The sequence below is a fragment of the Hydra vulgaris genome, chromosome 14, assembly GCF_038396675.1.
Source record: "Hydra vulgaris chromosome 14, alternate assembly HydraT2T_AEP".
NCBI lineage: Eukaryota > Metazoa > Cnidaria > Hydrozoa > Anthoathecata > Hydridae > Hydra > Hydra vulgaris.
The window spans coordinates 15,365,001-15,387,786 of NC_088933.1; the positions used below are offsets into that span (position 1 = coordinate 15,365,001).

Consider the following 22,786-nt stretch of genomic DNA (forward strand, 5'->3'; position numbering starts at 1 on the left):
ATATATATTTATCTGTGTATATATAGATGTATATATATCTGTGTGTGAGTGAGTTAGTGTGTTTAATAATATGTCTAATACTGGTTATAACTTTTTTTTTAAAAGCACAAGGATAACCCTTTAATAAGATTATATTAGAAACTGCTATGACAATTTATACAGATTATGCTTTTGACAGGAATTCATATCCAAACCAAAAAAAAATTTTCACACTGGTTTCAATATATTGCCTTCTCAGTGTAGTTAGGCAATTTTTAAATATAACAGCGCCTGTATCATATTTTGTTGACTACAACATATTTCCATTAAATGATCAAGTCTCTGAATTAAAACAAAATTAAAAAAATTAAAATGATAGAAATTTTATATTTTGCCGTAACATAAAACAAAAATATTTGTATCAAAAAACCCAGACCAAAGATTGCTTTTTTTTTTTTTAATTTCTTAAAAATCATGATTGTTTGCCTATATTTGAATAAGATTTTAAATAAATACATTGTTAAGGTGAAATAAACATCATTTTTTAATAATATGATCTGTTTATCCTCAGTTTTTCTTAATTATAAGCTCTTTCTTGTTAGGAACTCTTAAATTTTTGGTGAAAATTTATAGAAATGTTGTATTTTGACAATTATATTTAATTAATATGTACCAGAACAGATTAGAACTAGAATCAATATTGGGTTAACACACTTTTTTAAAAGATTTTAACAAAAATCAGGTTAATGCTGCTAAGCAAAATTGATCTAAGACTCAAAAAAGCTGATCTTCAGGTTTAAAGGTAGTAAAAAGCTGATCTTCAGGTTTAAGGGTAGTAAAAAGGTTTTGAAAACTATATAAAAAAGAGAAAAGTTTCTTTAAACATCATAAAAGCCTAAAGCAATAAAAATTATAACATCTGAATCTCTTGTTCAGAAATAATACAAAAAACAAAAATTACACTGATTCCAAACGTAAGAATTTGAATAATATAAAAATTTAACAACACCATGTACTAGAAAGCATAAATAAATAAAACTGAAGTAACACTACCTTTTTTTTTATTATTTTAATTCACCTCCCCAAGGTCATGAAGGCCACTACAGTAGAGGAGGCTACTTTAGTTGTGGTTACAACCCTCTCTTAACTCTATAACTCCAACACGAACTTTGACAAACAATAAAAGCAACTAAGTGGAGAAACAAGTTGATCTACTATAAAGTAACACCATCTAGTCTACTTACTTACTACAAAGTAACACCATCAAGTCTATTACAGGTTGTTAAACTGATGACAATATTAGGACATAAACTCGGAAAATGAGAATTAACTTTAGGTTTGATGGGAGCAGATGTCATGCAATATTTTACAAAAAGAACAACTTAAGTATTACAATTTTCTGTATGATATTGGTAAATGAAAGTATTGATTTGTAAATTATCAATTTTTTGAAGCAAAAAAAGGGGCTGTGACATAAAAAACTTAAGATAAAATTTAGTTGTATATCATTATTTTTTATTAAACCTGTTGGAAAAAAAAAGACATCCTTTGCTTTTCTAATTGAATGATAATGGTTAAGCTATACTCAAAAATAATATCAAAATTTTAAAAAGAATTTTATAACAAAGACATTGAAATGTTTTTAAAACAATGACGTCATTTAATATTGTTTAATGCCTAGTAATGGAAGTATAGAATGAAAAGCCTGAGGTAAATATATCTTTTTATACCTGAGGTATAAAAAAAAATATACTTTTTTAGTATTAGGAGAAACCAACAATCCTAATGAATTACACATTTTCTTTAAATCAATTCTAATGAATTTAAAAATGACTATTCAAAAGTCTGATTCAGTTTGTTATAGTTTTGCATTCTGGCACATTACAAATAATACATTAAGTTATTACAATGTACACCTATGGATACATGAACAAATTTTCTGATTAATTAAATGAAATAAAAATCTAAGGATTTTATGGCATTGCTTGTTCTCAAATGCTGCACCGATGTGAAAAACACCCTAGTATTCAAACATTGAAAAGTTCTTGAGAGCAAGAGTTTTTAGACCATGAGCCAAATGTAGCATTTTTTGGCCTAACCATTTACATTTATAAGAATTCACTTATTTGTCTTCCTTTAGTTCGTAATGACTATAAAGTTGATAAAACTGTTACAATATTTTACTAAATTAAAGTATTTATTTTTAAACAAAAATTAGACATCTTTTATATGAAAAAAAAGGTCTCAAATTTGCTTTGGCAAACAAAAAATTCAAACCAATTTCTTTTGATTTTAATTTACCAATTTCAATTTATTTTTTAAATAGCTAACAAACAAAACATAATATCAATTTATTTTTTAAATAGCTAACAAACAAAACATAATATCAATAAAACAAAACATAATATCAATAAAACAAAACATAATATCAATAAAATACAAATAAAAATATCAGTAAAAGAGTACCAATAATATATAAAAGTAATAATATATTAAATTAAAGTAATATTATATTAAATTTTCTTCATAAATTACACAAAATATAAATTTACTTTATACAATGCCTCTCCCAATTTAGGATGTTGCAGCCTAATATATGCCAGCTGGTTACATGAAAGTTTTAAAAATCGATTTAAAACAATTTGATCATCTAAAAATCAGAAAAACAAACATCAAAATAACAAAATCAACATATAACTGTAACAACAAAAAATCTATAAAATTACATTTATTTGATGATACATATTGGAGGAATTTACTCGCCATTGCAAACAAATTTATGAAGACTGTAGAGACTGCCTCTTCGTCAAAAATACTCTCTGATAAACCTTCCATAATATCAGCTAAAATTTCTATGTGTTTATTGTATTCTACTAATTTTCTGAAGGAAAAAAAAAGTAATAAAAATATAAAACTAGAATTAATAATTTAATAGTTTAACGAAGAAAAAAAAAACAGAAATGTTTTTAAATTTTGCATTAATAGATAAATAGTTTAAAGTTTTATTTATGTATTAAGTGTGTAAGTTTTAATAAATTATGTAACAATATAATATTAAAATACCATGACTAAGTAATTAAAAAATAATTAAAGGAACATATCAACTTACTCTTTCCATTTATTAAAAAGAACAAGAAGCAGTGACGATAACTCTTCTAAAATTTGTACATTCTTTGCAGATGAGTTCCATGAATCAAAACAAAGCAAAAGTTCTGAAAAAATCTGTTCTACAACAATGCTATTGTTTAAACCACATACATCAGCCTTACAAGAAAAAGAAGAAAAAAATATTACATATTTCACATTATTGTCAAATATAAAAATAATGTCAAGAGAAAGTTATTTTTAATTTTTTATTTATTTCAGAAACAACTAGAAAAGTAAAAAAAGGTTTCAATAGTACACAAGAGTAATGTTAAAAAGGCATTATTAATTATTTACTTGATTATAAAAAGTTTTCTAGCTGGTTACATAAACTTAAAAAATTATGAAAAAACTAAAAATAAAATAAAAAACAAAAACAAAATATCAAAAAAAATTTCACAACTATTAAAAGAACATTTTTAATCATTATTGTTGATTAATCGTATGTCAATAATGTTTCATAATATTGAGCAAAAAGGTTGTCTCTTTGCTCAGCATTATCAACATTGCAGATGATGTTTGTTTACAAAAGTGTAAACTATACTAAGTACTTTTGCTTTATTACTTTTTGCTGTTTTTTGCTGCTAATGTACTCTAGCAAATGATTGATACATTATAAATAGTGTTAGATCAAGAACTGAATCTCAAAGTATGCCACCAGCAATATGATTGTCAAATGTTTAAACAAAATCAAGAAAAAGAACATCAAAATGATGCACTGTCGGTCAAGAAGTTCATAATGCTCAGTAAGTTTGTAACACTGAATTTTTTGCTGACAAATCTGTATTGACAAAGAAAAGATTATTAGATATTGTTATAACCTTACCTTTATCCTTTATTTTTATCCTTTGTCTTAATCTTACCTTAAGCTATTTTTTCTATTATTTTAAATGGTACAAAAGCAATGAAAGTTAATTTGTAGTAAATTAAATCTTAAAACCATTTTGAAAAAATAGAGTCAAAATTTACTACAAGCCATGGCTTTGATACAATTTGTTTGCCCCATTTAAAAAATCATAGTACGAGGTGGGCTTATACACGGTTTAAAAATGTAAGGACTTATTTGATCTTCATCAGTAGAGTTAAAGCTGTTAAGTGTCACAAGGTGTCTTTGAACAGATACATAATTGAATAAATAGTTGAAAAGAGAAACAGATAAGCATTTACCAAAGAGAAGTAGAGCTTAGTTATAAGATTCAATAGAAAAGACAGATTAGAATATTTTTTTCAATTTAAAAACAACAGAGCTGATTGGATGAAGAAAACTATGTGTTGATATGATTACTGACAGTACATACTCTGCTAATGGAGGCAAAGTTCGATTACTCTTGATGCTGGCTAAATTTAATTAAAATAAAAGCAACAAATTTCACCTAAGTTTCCTTCCTTACAAGACTTGGAGCCCTTTATATACTCAAAAGATATTCATTGATTCAAAAGATTGTTACATTGTTACATTTCTCTATTTCTCTTCTTTTTTTAATACATTTTTATTTTTTATAAACAAATAATTTAACAAATAAAGCAATAATAGTTAATGTAGATATTAGTCATTTAGCAATAATAGTTAATGTAGACATTAGTCAATAAATAATGCCAAGAAGAGTACAGTGACCTTATGGTCTATTTTGTAAAGGAACCAACAATAATCTTTACAACCAGGTAGATACGGAGATGTAATAATTCACTGATGATTAGATAAAGAAGGTTTTTTAAAGATTTATTGGATTGAATAACAGTTGGTTTAGTGTCATGCTAATAGAGGCAGCTGATTTGTAAATTTGGAATCTAACCTAATTCAGTGTTCAAAGGTTTTTACAACTTCATTATTCAGCCTTTATTCAGTTAGTAGGTGGGCAATAATTGTAAGCAATATTTTTTTTAAGAAAATGAGTTTGAGCCAATATTATTCTGTGTATTTGACAGCATATAATTTTCATTTTTCTTACAGTAAAACTACAAATAACATAAATTGCAATGCGGCCGTTATCTCGGAAAACCATGAAGATTTTGAAACTGCAGGACTATGGTTTTTTTTTTAAAAGTAATTAAGGTGCTCCAAGTAGACCATACAGTCTTGTCACTGCGGAAGAGCATTTACCAAGAAATTTACACCTCCGTGTCTACTTTTTATTTAGCTTTTTTTTTCCGTTTAACATCTTCACTTGCAACAAGGCTGCAAGCAACCACTATTAGTTGGTTACTGGAAGTTACTGGAAGAGAAAAGATGAAGCTTAGACAGCAAGATAACGATTAATAGACAAATTAAAATATTGCAAATTATATAAATCAGGAAAACAAGATAAAGGAAGCAAATTCCAAAAAACTGATGTTTGAGGAAAAAAACTGGACGAATAAGAATTTTTAAAGCACTTAGGAACAGTCACAGTAAAAGAATGAGACTTGATGTGACAAGTAACATGAGAATGAATTTTAGTAAATGGCACAAGAAACGCTAGCTCTTTAAAGCAGTGCCAATTATAGTATTTATAGAAAAGAGAAAAAGAAGCAACATTACAATGATGTGATAATAGTTGGAGGTTGGCTGCAAGAATAGGTACAACTATGTTTACAATGCATTTTGCACCATGTCTAAAAGAGAAAGGGTATCATTGGAAGATCTGCCCTAGATATGCCAACAGTAATCCATACAAGGACAGATTTGAGACTTATAGAGATAAAGAATAGAATTTAGAGTAAGAAAGTGGAGAGCACGATAAAGAGATGCAACCTTAGCAGATGCTAATTTTGCAATGGATTTGGTATATGGTTTCGAAGAAAGATCAGAAGTAAGAATTAAAAGATCGAAAGTAAGAATTAATTAATATGTAGGGTAGATGACACAATCGAGTACATTACCCTCAGACACATAGGAAAATCTAGATTATTGTGATAACGATTAGCTGAAAAAAATTGAGTTTAATCTGAGTTAAAGTTCACCAGTTTTAAAAATGTTAAGAGCGATAGCGTTAACCTCTCCACATCTATCTAATGCACAATAAAACCTATTGGTTATTACTGTTAGCAAATCATCTGTAGAATGAGAAGATCGAAATCCATTTTGATGATCAGAAAGTAAGTTATTGGATTCAAGAGGAGAGACTGAATGTCAGGCAATGGATCAACCTGCTTGTTGGCTGTGTCAGGTAGAACGCAATTAGTTGAGTCATGAGAAAATATTGATGAAAAGTTCTTAACAAACAAGTCAGCTTTGTCTTTAGGTGAGGTGACAAAATCTGAACCATACAAGAATAGTGGAACAACAGATTCGCCCTTATCATAGATACTGTTAAAGATTTGGTGACCTGATAATAGTGGGCTTTGGCGTTAGACAAAACCTTTTTACAATGGTTTCCAGAAATAGTAAACAGGTGTTTGTTCTCTGAAGAAGTGTTTTGCTGATAAATATGAAAGTAATGGTTTTATTTGGAAAATGAAGCAGCACAATGAAAGGAAAACCACGGAGAAGAGTGAGGCTTGACTTGGAATGATTGAGAGAGAATAAAAGATTCCATGCCATCCTGAATCCAAAAAGTTATGTAAAAAGCACATTCAGTCAGCAGGATGACAAAGAAATCTACCCAAGAGCCATCACGAAGAAAATCACGGAAAGAGTCCCAGTCAGCTTTAGGGGAGTTGTAAGAGGTACGATTAAAGGGGATTTTGATGATGAAGAACAATGAGATAATAATTTTAGAGAGATCAAACTGTGATCAAAACCGCCTAAGGGTGAATGTGGAGGAACTGAGCACTGACTAGTATCAGAATGAAGACATTAGTCGAGTAGAGAAGGTAAATTTCGATTCAGATTGTCTGGAAAGTGAGTTGGAAAGTTGACTATTTGAGTTAGGGATTGGGAAAGGCAAAGGTTATGGGCTTTAATGCCAGCAGAGTCACTGACACTAGAGCCAAGCCATTCAGTGTGATGAGCATTAAAGTTACTAACAACAGCAATATTTGCTAAAAAATTGAGAGGGCTTGGTCAATTTGATCAGTAACAACATTGAAAAGTGTGAAGTCTTGAGTTGAAGGAGAGCGAATAGAACAAAGAGAAAGATGATAGAGTGAAGTGGTGCTAAACTAAAGCACATAAAAGAATAATAAAATGAGAAAAGAAAATGCTTGCCAGGCGACAACAAATGAAACAGTTTGAAGATTCCTCAGTGGAACTGGTTTCATCTGGTCCGGAAAACAGTTCAACAGAAGACACAGAGAAAATGGAAACTGAGAATAATGCATGTGAGGAGGCTGTCGGAGGCATAACATTTAGGACACTGAAGAGAAAAAGAGGGGGAAAAACAGTTGTCACTCCTGAACTCGCGGCAGCACTGGATCGAACAAAAGTTTCAGACCGCAAGGCTGTTTTTGTTATAGCAGAGACTGCCAAAAGCTTGGGACATAACATTGACGAACTTGCTCTAAACAGAGATTCGATACGACACATAGTTGAACACAGAGTCCAGCGATCAGCAAACATAAAGGCTGAGTTTCAGGGCAACGTTCCCCTTGTTGTTCACTGGGACGGGAAACTTATCCCTGATCTTATTGGAAAAGAGAAAGTCGATCGCCTGCCATTGTTGGTTTCAGGAAAAGGAGTTTCTCAGCTACTCACTGTTGCCAAGCTTCCATTCGGAACAGGTGAGGCTGAGGCTGCTGCAGTTTTTGGAGCCATTGAAGATTGGGGCATAGCTGATAGTATCCGAGCTATGTGTTTTAACACGACCAGCTCTAACACTGGTCAGATAGCTGGTCCCTGTGTCCTCCTTGTGCAGAAACTTTAGAAGTAGTTGTTGTCACTGGCTTGCAGGAATCACATTATGGAACTGATTATTGGTGCAGTCTTCTAAGTTTGTATGGGAGCCACCTCCTCACCCATGGTTCAACTCTTCAAGCGCTTCCAGGAATACTAGGCACTCATAGACATGGCCAAATATGAACCAGGGATTGCAGCAGAAAATGTGGCAAATCTAGTGGAAGACATTAGGCAAAGCACCATCAATTTTGCCATCAAGCATCTTGAACAGAACCAGCCGAGAGATGATTATAAAGAATTCTTGGAACTCGTGATTGTTTTTCTTGGTGCTGCTCCTACCAGAGGAGTGCGATTCATGTTGCCTGGAGCAATGCATCATGCTCGCTGGATGAGTAAGGTCATATACAGTCTCAAGATCTGGATGTTCAAGGCTCAATCCAAACTGACTCCTGCAGAAGAAAGAGGATTACATGATGTGTGTGTGTTTGCAGTACGCATCTACTTGAAAGCCTGGATCTGTGCACCTCAAGCATCCGATGCTCCTTATAGCGACTTTCTGCTGCTCAAGTCTCTGCTTGAATACTCCTCTATCCATTCTGCAATCTCAAAGCAAACATCAAAGAAGTTTTCCAATCATTTGTGGTACCTGTTGGAGGAACTTGTTACGCTGGCTTTCTTCGACGATCGGGTTAGTTCGTCAACAAAGAGACTGATGGTGAGTGCAATGCAGAATGAAGAGGAGCAAGATAAGGACCATTCCAAGAGAATTACAGAAACTCTCAATTGCTTTAAAGACAAGAACTTGGAAGATTTTGTCACAGCTAAGTCGATGACTCTGCTCCGAATGATGGAACTTCCACATAGGTTCCTCGAAGTTGATCCGGATTTGTGGGAGGACAGAGATGATTTCAGCCAAGCTAAAGAAACAGTCAAGTCACTGAAAGTAGTAAATGATCACGCTGAACGTGGAGTTGCATTAATTCAGGAATAACGCAGCTTGTTAACTTGTGATGAATTGCAGTTACAATTCCTCCTGCAAGTTGTCGAGGATCATCGTCGAATGTACCCTGACAGCAGAAATGTCAGGAGTACCGTATAAACAATAAATTTGGAAATTATTGAACTGACACTATGAACTCTGTCTAAAACTGAACTGAGATTGCAATGTAATTGTGTTGAAAAATAATAACTGAATTGTTAAAAATAAATTGAGAATTCATGTAATTTTCATAATTTTCGTAAATTTTGAAGCTCTTGAGCTACCCCTAAACACAAGAATTTATTGTTCAAACTTTTTTTGTGGTGCTTCTATATTATAAGGAACAGATTAGGAGGGTAAGACTTTCAAAAATACTTGTTTTTTATTTTTTTATTTTTAAGCTCCACCCTAATATTGATTTGTGAAAATCAATTAATGTCATTATAGCTCATAGACAGGATTTAGTACATTAGGAGTTAACATTACATACACTAACATTACATACATACAATAAATTGAGTTTAGGTTTAGGGATAAGAAGGACTTGTCAGATCTATTACAGCAAAAAAATTATGCTTCACTTGTTATTAATCTTTTCATTTTCTAAAAAAGAGGTTTGGTTAGAGCTCAAAAATTGAAAAACACAGTCATAATTATACAGTTAGTACAAAATGAAGAACAATTAAGTATGCAATGAAAGTTAAAGCTAATAAATTAAAAAGTAAAATCAAAAAAAAGTTTAAGTAAATTTTTTTTTAAATGATTGTATATAGATTGTATATAGAATTAAAAAGTAAAATAGGTTTAAATTACTTGTGTTTCTGTAAGAACTGACAAATACATTTTCCAAGTTTTAGCAAGATTCAATTTACATGTTTCATCATTACTTTCATCGGGGAACAGCATCTAAATAGTTCATAATTATTTCAATTAAACAATTTTTTTTTTTTAATAAGCTATTAATATATTAAAAAAGTGGCTTTTAATGAATATAGAAACATAAATCTACTCATACGCACATATACAAAAAAATATATTATATATATATATATATATATATATATATATATATATATATATATATATATATATATATATATATATGTATATATATATATATATATATATATATATATATATATATATATATATATATATATATATATATATATATATATATATATATATATATAAGGGTGTTTCTTATTTTTGAAGATTCAATTTTTGCATGAGCCATCCTGCCATTTGGCTCGTTATCATAAAAAAGAAATACCTTTTTTTTTCAGAATGATTTTTAGGGGTCGCTACCGACCCTACATGCTTCCATCAAAAAGGGAAGTGTTGGCCCTTTTCTTCCATTACAATAGATTGCCAAGCAAAGCATTAGGGAAGCATTACATTCAACAGCAAATGATGTTTTTGAAGTTTGGTCAAAGGCCCGAATACCAGTGCAAATAAAGAAGCACGTTGTCCCTAAAATCAAAAACATTTACAAGGAATGGGAAAAGTTGAAGAAAAATAAAGAGAATAAAGCTCAGCGTTCAGATTATTTGAAACAAAAGGAAGATCAATGAAATGAAGGGTTAGAAGAACAATTTGATATTGCCCATGCCAATGCATTGGAAATGATCACCATTCAGGAGGATAAGGACTTCCTATTATGCCAAAGAGAGAAAATTTGGAGAGGCAAAATGGGTCCAGTCAATAAGAAATTGGCAAAGCAAGAAGAAGTATCAAGAAAAAGACAAAAAGAAATGAACTGAAAAGGGACCAAGAGGAGATGGCAAGAAAATCTCGAGAAGAAACAGTTGTTCTTTCATCATCATCTGAAGGTGAAGATAACCCTAAAGAAAATAGTATAACTCAAGAAGATGCCTTGCCTGGTAACCAAGATGACCCTGAGCCATCAACTTCTGGTACACCGGCTCCAAAACGTCCTAGACGTGGCAGGAAAAATATACTGAATGAGAAGTTGGCGGCTAATTTAGATGTGGCTAAATTGAGTGATCGTGGGGCGGCACTTGTGGTCATGATCCAACAGAATACAATGTTAATCCAGCTTCCATTTGAAGGGAATGAATAAAACACCGCAATAAGATAGAAGAAGGTTTATGAAAGCAGCTTCTTAGTGTCCCAAAACTACCATCAGGAACAGGTGAAAATGCGGCATCTGCAGTGCATGACATGTCAGTGGCATGGGGAATTAATGATCAAGTAAAGTACATGTGCTTTGATACTGCAGCTATACTGGGCCAAGAAATGGGGCTTGCATTCTTCTAGAGCAGAAGCTTGGGAAAGATATGTTGTGGTTGGCATGTCGTCACCACATTCTGGAAATTATTTTGGAAGCAGTAGTTTTGCTGTGTCTCGGCCCTTCAAGTGGACCTGACATACCACTCTTTAAAAGATTTTAGAAAAGTTGGGTCTCATTTGATTTTACAAAGTACCACTCAGCACAGTCTGATAAGAACGCTTTAAATGCTCTTACCGATATCACTGATGAAAGAATCGTCTTTTGCAAAGATCAACTAGAAACCTTTCAACCTCATGACAACTACCCAGTTTTGGAGTTGTCTATTGTTTTTTTGGGAGGAGTACCTTTAAGGGGCATTTCACTTAGAGCTCCTGCCGATCTACACCGTGCTCGCTGGATGGCGAAAGCTATTTATGCATTGAAGATTTGAATGCTTAGAGACCAATTCAGGTTGGCAAAAAGAGAGGAGAAGGGAATAAGGGTTATTTGCCTTTTTACGGTTTGACTGTACATTACAGCCTGGTACAGATCTCCTGAAGCAACCTCAGCTCCTAAACTTGATCTGCAGCTCTTAAAAGACTTGAATGCCTACAAGAACCAGCATCCTGAGATCTTGAAAGTTGCTGTGAAGAAGTTACAAGGGCATCTCTGGTACCTATCAGAGAAACTTATTGCTTTAGCTTTTTTTGATGATGAGGTTCGCCCTGAGAAAAAGGTCCAAGCATTGAACGATGTTTCAGATCAGATGAAACAGACTACTGTGGACTGCTTAGTCATCCAAGAAAAGAAACTGGAGGATTTGGTCACGTTTAATACACGAAGGTTTTCAGCATCACAGGACTTCCATCACACTTTCTTCAAAACAGTGTGAGCGAATAGGAACATGATGATGAGTTCAAGACTGTAAAGTCCACTGTTCGAAGCATGAAGGTTGTCAACAACATTGCAGAACATGGCGTAGCACTAATGGACAAATATAATAGACAACATACAAATAACGAAGAGCAAAAGCAGTTCCTACATATTAAACCTACAATCAAAGTAAAAAAGCATGTTTATTGCTGTTTTTTAATAAATAAGTAGAAATGCAATGACAGAAAATGGATGTTTTTAATGCATGTAATAAGTAAATAAATGTGTACCAAGTAAATGAGTCATTATCACCAGTCTCCATCAGTTTTATGATTTTTTCCTATGTTAATGACTAAGAGCACATAGTAAAATATGCTTTAAATTTCAATGACTGGTAGCGCCCAGTAAAAATGTTTTTTTCCCCTTAAAATTTTTACACATTTATTTTCTCACCAAAATGAACCATTTCAGGGGATGGCTCGCTAAAAAACAAAAAAAAAAATTTTAACCCCAAATAAGAAACACCCTAATATATATATATATATATATATATATATATATATATATATATATATATATATATATATATATATATATATATATATATATATGAACGCATATAATGAAAACAAGAATAATAAATATTTTTAAAAAACAAAATATTTCAAGATACGTTATTTTTAATAATTAAGTACAATATTTACCTTGGTAATTTCAAGATAAGCTTTTCCATCAGATAATTTTTTTAACTGGGCTTTTAGCTCCTCATCGAAAAGTTCACTAATTTGAAATTCGTAATTGTACAACAAAATATTTTATAAAACATTTTTCTCTTACTTATAATACATTTTTGAGTATTTCATTAAACATTTTTGAGTATTTCATTAAATATTTTTCAGTATTTTATATAACATTTTTCAGTATTTCATCCAGCGATATATTTTTCAATATCTTAAAAAATATTTTAAAAATTATACGCACTAAAAAAAAAAATACCCTTTGACATAGTATGTTTCAATAGCCAATATATTAAGAGCATGAAGTGCTGTGTCAACCATTGGCTTAGTTATCTGTATTTGAAACAAGTTGAAATCTTGTTCAATATTTATTTAAAATTGTTATCATATTTATAAACTTACATTAAAAATACATTTATTTATAATATATAACACAATACAGTAAACTGAACCAGATTTACCACATTCAAAGCCTAAAGATAACTTAGGTTTGAGGCCATAAATTATGCAACCTTAATCACAAAATAATTTATTGATTGACTTTGGTAGAACAAACTATTTAAAAATAATTTTTGCGAATCCAACAACTGAGTCAGTATTTGCACTTCAATGTCCTTGAAAACAACAATGTGTGTAGATCTTTTGTACAATTCGAAACAAATTAATTAAATACTTCAGTGTTCTACAGAACTTTGTATTTCTATTTCATCTCCAACCAGACTTAAGAAGTGACCAGCACACAGCAAAAAAAATTACAAAATTTTACTTTGGGATTCTTTGCTGCAATCGAGTAAACCTACCAGACATGTTTGGGGCATTGTAGTAAGTCTGTAAGCAATTAAAAGAACCTCTTCCACACAAATATACAAAACAATCATAGATATTATTTGTGATATTCTCCCTTCGTCATGAATCTATCTTCAGGTTCATGACAAATCACAGACAAATTGAAAACTATAAAAAGATGGTCTGTGTGGAAAACATTAGGAGCATAGTACGCCAAAATTAGTATTTAAAAGCTTTGATGTTATTGACTATTATTTCTTCACTTTTTCAATTCCTTACAGACAGACTTGCATAAGAAGGAAGCTTATTTTTACATAACTAGGACTCTCTGAAAGCTATTCCAGTAATTTAGATTATTTAATTTTTTTATATATGCTAATAAAAATAGGTCACACTTTGCAAAACTTCAACAATAGGGTGTGTCAATTTTCCCTTTTTTTTTTGAAATTGTAAAAAGAGTAGGTTTTTATTTGTGGGAAATAGTACTTTAAAGATTTATAATAATAATTTTGAAAAATAAAATTTTTAAGCTTGATAATTTTGCCAACTAATATCACCAAAAAAAAATTTTATTTCTATTTAGGTCAACTTGGGTATCAAAAGAAGCATAAATAAATAAAGATTTTAAAATAATACTTTTTAAAAAAAAAAAAAATAAAGACTTTAGAGTTTTGTTTAAGAAAAACAAACTTCTTAGAAAATGCTCCTAGTATTTTTCCTTCAATTTAAAAAAAAGTTTATTAATTTAAGGGGGTAATTAATTTTTCAAAGACAAAAATACCAAGCTGAAAAAAATTTTTTTTTTAAATTATTATTTTTAAAAATTTTAAATACTGTTTCCTACAAATAGAAAACTACTCTTTTTACAATATCAAAAAAATACCCTACTCCAACAATCTGAAGAAACTACCATTTTTTTTATAACACAAAGTTTTGATCACAAACTTTTTGGATTTCTGAAAGTTGCAAGTCATTTTGATAATTTTCTGTTTTGAGTCAAATATCAAAATTGGCTCATCAGTAAACTTTCCCACAGTTCAAAACTGTGTTCCAGAGTTCAAAAAGCTATTTTTTATTTAAAGTTCTTTTGTTCCTTAAATTATGATAATTGCTAATCTTTATAACAGTTTATTGTTATGCTGATTACATTTTTGTTATAAGTTAATTAATGCTATTTTTACTGTTAGCCTTAAGCTATTTTTGTATAAAAGTTGTTACACAAAAAATTTTTTAAAAGTCATGTATAAAACTTTAAAAGTAATGCATCAGTTTTCTCTATGTTCAAAACTACTATTGTAAGTTACAATTCTAAAAAAGTTATATTATAAGTTAGAATTTTACTTAAAACTACAATTAATCAAGTTTATTTAAAAAATATCATTACAGTTGATTGAACTCAATTCCATTAATTGATGGCATAAATTATGCTGCATAAAACATCATCTTTCTTTAAAGTTCTTTCTGAGAAAATGTTTGTAGATCTTCTTTTGACCCTGCTAATTATGAGACGCAAACTGCAGCTTAGATAGCCTTAGGGTAAATCTAGCTCTGACAATATATTTAAAATAATATATTTATTATATTTAATATGCTTTACTTGTTTAAAGTTTGAAGTTAAATGAAAAGTAACATTGCACCAAAAATCTTTGCTAAAAAAAAAAGTTTGAAAACATATCATCATCATCATCATCATCATCATCATCATCATCATCATCATCATCATCATCATCATCATCATCATCATCATCATCATCATCATCATCATCATCATCATCATCATCATCATCATCATCATCATCATCATCATCATCATCATCATCATCATCATCATCATCATCATCATCATCATCATCATCATCATCATCATCATCATCATCATCATCATCATCATCATCATCATCATCATCATCATCATCATCATCATCATCATCATCATCATCATCATCATCATCATCATCATCATCATCATCATCATCATCATCATCATCATCATCATCATCATCATCATCATCATCATCATCATCATCATCATCATCATCATCATCATCATCATCATCATCATCATCATCATCATCATCATCATCATCATCATCATCATCATCATCATCATCATCATCATCATCATCATCATCATCATCATCATCATCATCATCATCATCATCATCATCATCATCATCATCATCATCATCATCATCATCATCATCATCATCATCATCATCATCATCATCATCATCATCATCATCATCATCATCATCATCATCATCATCATCATCATCATCATCATCATCATCATCATCATCATCATCATCATCATCATCATCATCATCATCATCATCATCATCATCATCATCATCATCATCATCATCATCATCATCATCATCATCATCATCATCATCATCATCATCATCATCATCATCATCATCATCATCATCATCATCATCATCATCATCATCATCATCATCATCATCATCATCATCATCATCATCATCATCATCATCATCATCATCATCATCATCATCATCATCATCATCATCATCATCATCATCATCATCATCATCATCATCATCATCATCATCATCATCATCATCATCATCATCATCATCATCATCATCATCATCATCATCATCATCATCATCATCATCATCATCATCATCATCATCATCATCATCATCATCATCATCATCATCATCATCATCATCATCATCATCATCATCATCATCATCATCATCATCATCATCATCATCATCATCATCATCATCATCATCATCATCATCATCATCATCATCATCATCATCATCATCATCATCATCATCATCATCATCATTATCATCATTATCATCATCATCATCATCATCATCATCATCATCATCATCATCATCATCATCATCATCATCATCATCACCATCATCACCATCATCATCATCATCATCATTATCATCATTATCATTATTATTTTTATAGCAAACCTTTTTTTAATTAGAGTCATGGCTTTATCATATCTATTAAGCCATAAAGCTGACAAAAAACTCATAGAAGAAGATGTTAGAACATCTAAATGATTTGTGTCGGATAACATATTTAAAATAGGTAAAACACAACTAAATTGACCAAATTCTTTTCCAGAAATCAAATGCAAAAATGCTTCCACCAAACCTGGTTGTTTTTCAACACAGACTGTCAAAAACTCAAGAATGGCTACTTTTAAACGAATAGCTTCCACACGACCAGATAATCGATTGACAAAAGCATTTCGCAAACCATCTAATGATTCTCCAAGATTTGCTGTCATCAGCAGTGGAAACTTTTCTGCTAGGGCATGTAGAACAAGAACAGCTAATATTGGCAACTTTGGATCTTCTTGGTGATAAATGTATTTTGCAATTACAGTAAACATTGAAACTTTAGTTGTTGTTTCAACAAAGTCAATATCTGACAATTTTAACACAAACTGACTGCTTAATGTTTCTTCAAGAGAAGATATATTTTCCTCCTGCAAAATAAATAAAGATTGGTTTTAAGTTTAAGTATTAAGTACATACTAAAACAATAGATACTAAAACAAAATGAACTTGAGCTAAATAACTCTATGAAAAAAAATCATTATTAGCTTATAGAAATTTTGTTTCGAACTTAATAAATCACATATATTTTGAAATTAACTTCAAAATGACTTAAATAAGACTTCTTTGAATTAATTATGCTAATTATGCAAATACAGCAAAATAAATTCTAATTATTTTGCTGTATATAAATTCTTATTTATATTATAGTTTAAAAATAGTTTCTATTATCAACTATTGTAAAGCATTGCAGAAAGAAGTAGAAGGAGCTTTAAAAAAATCTGCAATAGAATATGAAAAATATAGTTGAATAAAAAGTGATTATATAGTTATTATCATCTTAACTTTAAGAAACTTATAGCCAAGGTACAACATGTATTTGTTTGCAAAAAAAAGTTGCATTACCAATTTACCGGAAAAAATAGATGAAGTCACAACAATACTCTCAAAAAAACAGTGGGTTGATGTAGTTTTTCTAGATTTTGCTAAGGCATTTGGCAAATTGCCTCATCTAAGACTTATTCAAAAATTACAAGCATACTGCATAAATGGAATTCATTAAAGCGGATACTAAACTTTCTTGCTAACAGGCAACAAAGTGTTGTGCTCAGAGAAAGCATTTCGAATTGGACTAAGGTTACTAGTGGCATACCAAAGGATAACCTGCTTGGTTTCCTGTTGTTTATCATATAAATAAATGATCTTCCAGAGGTCTTAAATTATTAATATTGTAAGCTTTATGCTGACGAGAGCAAATTAATAGTCAAGATATAGAATGAAGAAGACTCACAAAAAATATAAAGAGAAATAAACACAACCATCAACTGAACAGTAAACCTAAATTTAGTTACAATATATCCTGCAGAAAGTAACATTGGTGTGACAATTACTTCTAATTTCAATTAGAACACATGCGCAGTGAAATTCCAAGGTCAACAGTATCTTGAAATGAATGAAAAATATTTTTATAAGTAGGGATATAAACCTCTAGAAAAATTTATACACAACCTACATTTAATCATATCTAGAGTTTGCTGTGCTAGCATACAATGTTTGTTTAAAAATAGATATTGAATGCATTGAACATGTCCAACACTGAGCTACAAAAATCTTGCACTCACTTAAGTAACATGATTATAAAAAAAGAAAATTTTTAAGCTAGCTACTTTGAGAGACATAAACACATGCACACTACATACAACAGCAAAAAAAAAAAAAAAAAATTAATTTAGATCATGTAAACTCAACAAGGGCATATTATAAATCTTAGCTGCTAATAGAAGAACTTGTATTCATGTTCTGCTCCATGATGTTTTAATCCCTGCAGTGTAAACAAAAAAATAAATAATTTCATTTGCTTCCTAAATATTTTGATCAACTATGTTGATTAACAATGTTGATTGACTATGTTATGTTGTGAATTAACATTATTGTTTCAGAAAAAAAGTATTCAACAGCAAGAAATTATTTTCTGCACTGTGTACAGAGTAAACTGCTTAGTAAATTGTACAGTCTACAAACTGAAAATGGTTTGGAAAAGCAAAAATACTGATAGCCAAATTGAAAAATCGTCAAAAAAAGATCACCTATAAATTCTTTTCAATAAAAAGAATTTTTAAAAGGATTAGATAGTCAACAAAAGAAACAACAGATAGTTCTACAAAACTATTAATAAAGAATCTATTGTCATGAAAACAAAATGTCCTGCTAGAAAGATGGTGTTTAGTGTTGCCAGTAATAAAGGATATATCATGACCGGCATTTTTAAGAAATAGTTGTACCATGAATGAAGCAAGAAGCAAACAGATTTTATCTTGATAGCGAACTAGCACAATTTGCCAAAGTACAAGAATTTCTTAGCGTTCTTAAATTTAGGTCAAAAGAAAATTGGCTACTTTGTAAAATTGTTTAATTTATTTAAGTATTTGATTAAGAGAAGGTAATAAACAACTTCATTTCAATAGAAAGACAGTAAAAGTTTGAAAAAATTATGATGTCTATGGATAAAGAAAAATTTAGTAAAGGGTGCTCAAGATTCCTGAGTTAAATTGTCTATTATTGCACTAAATGGAGACTTTTTTAAACAATTTAAAAATAATGACTTTGTAAAAAAGAACTGATAAATTTCAAAATACAACACTTAGGTTTTTATTTAACTAAAATTTTTTCCAGCTTATCTTGCACATGTTGTATATTTATTACAGGGTGTCTGACAATATTTTAAGGTGGATTTTCCTGATTTTTCCCTGATCCACTACATGTTTTCCTTGATTAAATTTTAAGTTATCCAAACTCAACTTCAGAAAAATTAAACTTAGGTTCTTTTAGAAAATGCTCTTCAATTGCAAAAATATAAACAATAATACAACCCACATTTAAATCAAGAAATTCATAAAACTACTTAACTAATAAAATTTTATACTACATGTACAATATATAACTTACTTAAGTTGGTATTTTTGAAAAAAATCGATTTTCCCTGATTTTTCCAAAATTTAACTCAATTTCCCCAATTACTCTGTGGGTTTTTTTTTGCAGATATCTGAAGTAACTAACTTTTCTATGTTTTCCTTGAAAGAACGCATTGATGGCACATGAAAGAGATAGAAAGGAAATTTAAAAAGAACTGGAGGATTTTAATGAATTCAAGAATATGAAAATCCAGATCTGACAAAAACCAAAAAATATAACTTATTTATATAAATTATTATAATATATAAATATTCTTAAAAAGATCCATTGTAGTATAATTACAACATATTTTTGTTGATCCAAATTATCTCGAGATACAACAAAATTGGAACATTAAAACAAAAAAAATGCATAAAGATTATATTTTTAAAAAATGACTGATTGTGGTCTGAAAGTAAGGCTGAAGTAGGTTTTTCTGTTTTTTTTATATATACTGAGGCTTTTTTGCTTATTTTCTTATAAATTGATAACATAAGTAAGTTTTGTAAGTTTATAAATGAGTTCTCTCTTTTTTAAATAGCACAAAATGTTATCTGAACTTATTATATATGATGCAATGGGTTTTAAGCATATAATATAAATAAATGTTGCTTTAGGAAACTGCAAATATGTTATGATAAAACAACCATACTATGTATGGTTATTTTACCATAATATATTTGACAAAGAATTTGAGTTGACAAACTAGATATGATTTGCTTGTTTGACAAACCAAATTAGAAATGTGAAAGATGGTACATATGTATATGGGTACTAGTAAGTTACTGGGGTCCTGGCTCTGGCTAAAATGGGACATTTTAAGTAAGTCATTTTAAATGACTTACTTAAAAAACAAAAGATAGGGTTAAAGGGATCCCAAACTCCAAACACATGTTGTGTTCATAATAAAGATAATATTGAAAAAAAAGGTTTGAAACAAGCTTTTTTGATTAAAAGTAAATAATGAATGCATACCGAGAAAAACTAATCTTGTTGTTTTAGCCGAAGCTTACCTTCTCCATTTTACTCCAAAACTCGGAGTCTTTAAATTATACGTCGCAATCTACGGACTTTGGCGATTCCATCGAAGTGCATTTAATTCATAAAAGTTTTAGTATTTGACATCACGGTAGACTTTTGACAAATGAAAAATGTATTTAAACAAAGCTGCGCTTTTCTACTTTTATTTAAAAAGTACGTTGTAGTTTTTTTTTAACATACAGCAACAAGTTTATTTGTATTATTTTTCCAAACATTGCAAAAAACAAAAATTTGTAAAAAATAAAAACAATAAAATATTTTTATTTTATAGGAGCAACTTATTTTTTACAGATATCTTTTCAGATCTTTTATTATTTTTAAATTAAAACAATCATTAAAGCTTTACTTACCAACCTTATGATTTTCTTACAAGTATTTTCCATTATATAGAGTGTTATATATAAGGGCTCTCATTTTTGTGCAAGAGAGCGCAGTATTATATATTCTGAATCTTACTTAATTTCATTTAAACAATGGGAACTATTTTCTAACTTCTCTGGTCAATTTTATGCTAAACATTTCTAAAGCTTTTGATAAAGTTTGGCATGCTGGTTTTCTTCATAGGCTTTCTTGTAACAGTGCATCTGGTAACATCTTTAAGATTATTGAATCCTTTCTTTCCAATCGTAGTATAAAAGTTGCCCTTGATGGACAGCACTCTTCTTCTTATTCTGTAACTTCAGAGGTTCCTCAAGGTTCAATCATTGGCCATATACTCTTTTTAATTTACATTAACGATCTTCCGGACATTTTCACATCTAAGGTGGCATTGTTCGCTGATGATACTACCATTTATTCTTGTCATGATAAGAAGCTAACACTCTCTGATTGCTTGGAGGGGGCATTTGAGCTTGAAAAGGATCTCACTTCTGCTACAGCATGGGGCTCACAGTGGCTGGTTAACTTTAATTCAGATAAAAGTCAATTTTTTTCAGCCAATCGTTATCGCAATAATTTAGGTCTTCCTATATTTATGAACGGTAATATACTCAATGAGTCATCTACTCTTCATCTTCTAAGATTAACTCTTACTTCCGATCTTTCTTGGAAACCTCTGCTAAGGTTGTATCTCTTTATTGAGCTCGACACTTTCTTATTCTGGGTTTTATTCTCTATCTCTATTAATCTCAAATCCGGCCTTGTATGGAATACTGTTGCCATATCTAGGGCAGATCTTCTAATGATGCGCTTTCTCTTTTAGACAAGGTGCAAAAACGCATTGTAAACATAGTTGGACCTACTGTTGCAGTCAATCTCCAACCATTATTACATCGTGGTTATGTTGCTTCTCTTTCTCTTTTCCACAAATACTATAATGGACACTGCTCTCAAAAGCCAGTGTCTCTTTGCTATCTACTAAAATTCATTCTTGTGTTCCTCATCATTCAATTAAGTCTAATCCTTTTACTGTGACTGTTCCTAAGTGCTCCGAAAACTCTTATTCATCTAGTTTTTTTCCTCGAACATCAGTTCTTGGAATTCACTTCCTTCATCTTGCTTTCCTGATTCATATAATTTGCAATTCTTTAAGTCGTCTGTCAATCGTTATCTTGCTCTACAATCTTCGTCTTTTCTCTTCCAGTAAATTCCAACTCTGATAAGTGATTGCTTGCAGCCTTGTTGGAAGCAAAGATGTTTAAAAAAAAAGAAACAAAAAAAAAAGAAGTCAAAAAATGAATGCTCTTTGTCAAGACAAGAGTACACCATTGAATTGTCAATAAATAGAGTACCTTTAGATGTAAAATTATTTGGAAGATTTTCATTATAGATAGGAAATATTAGAGGGGCAAAGATAGAACCTTGTGGTATTCCTAAAGTTACTGGAAATGAAGAAGAGTCTTTGAGACTTTAATACTGCTGTTAGAAAGACTTTTTTAGTTTCTTCATATATAGTTATAAAATTTTTATATGAAGAAACTAATACTAGAGAGTAGACTAATCATAGTATAATTAGAGTGCTTTCTTTTTTTTTTATAGTTTTTAAATATTAAAACCACTTATTTAGCACTTAATAATAGTTAAGCAAAAATTGAAAAAAATTCTGAAGAATTTTTTTGTAAGACTATGATGGAAATGTTGTCTGAACCACAAGTTGTAAAAGATTAAAAACTGGTAATTGACTTTAAGATCAGAAGCCAAAGTTATTTCTAACAATGAGTTAGCTTGTTTAACTGCAATGACACAAAGAATATGGCCATTAGATTTAAAAGATTTAATTTAGTGGAAAGGTTCTTTGCAAACAATTCTGCC

The 22,786-nt window shown here is 30.2% G+C and overlaps 1 protein-coding gene across 1 annotated transcript in view; it reads right to left on the reverse strand.

Moving 5' to 3' along the window:
• Positions 1 to 22,786, reverse strand: part of LOC101236718 (nucleoporin NUP188) — a 123,832-nt gene that overhangs the window by 31,443 nt on the left and 69,603 nt on the right. Inside the window, exons 25-32 of the mRNA XM_065818576.1 lie at positions 16,451 to 16,974; positions 15,082 to 15,133; positions 12,958 to 13,031; positions 12,666 to 12,741; positions 9,669 to 9,761; positions 3,089 to 3,243; positions 2,706 to 2,860; positions 2,532 to 2,629 (exon numbers count right to left, since the gene is read on the reverse strand). Of these exons, the coding sequence (XP_065674648.1) occupies positions 2,532 to 2,629; positions 2,706 to 2,860; positions 3,089 to 3,243; positions 9,669 to 9,761; positions 12,666 to 12,741; positions 12,958 to 13,031; positions 15,082 to 15,133; positions 16,451 to 16,974 (1,227 nt within the window). The remainder of the gene's footprint in view (positions 1 to 2,531; positions 2,630 to 2,705; positions 2,861 to 3,088; positions 3,244 to 9,668; positions 9,762 to 12,665; positions 12,742 to 12,957; positions 13,032 to 15,081; positions 15,134 to 16,450; positions 16,975 to 22,786) is intronic.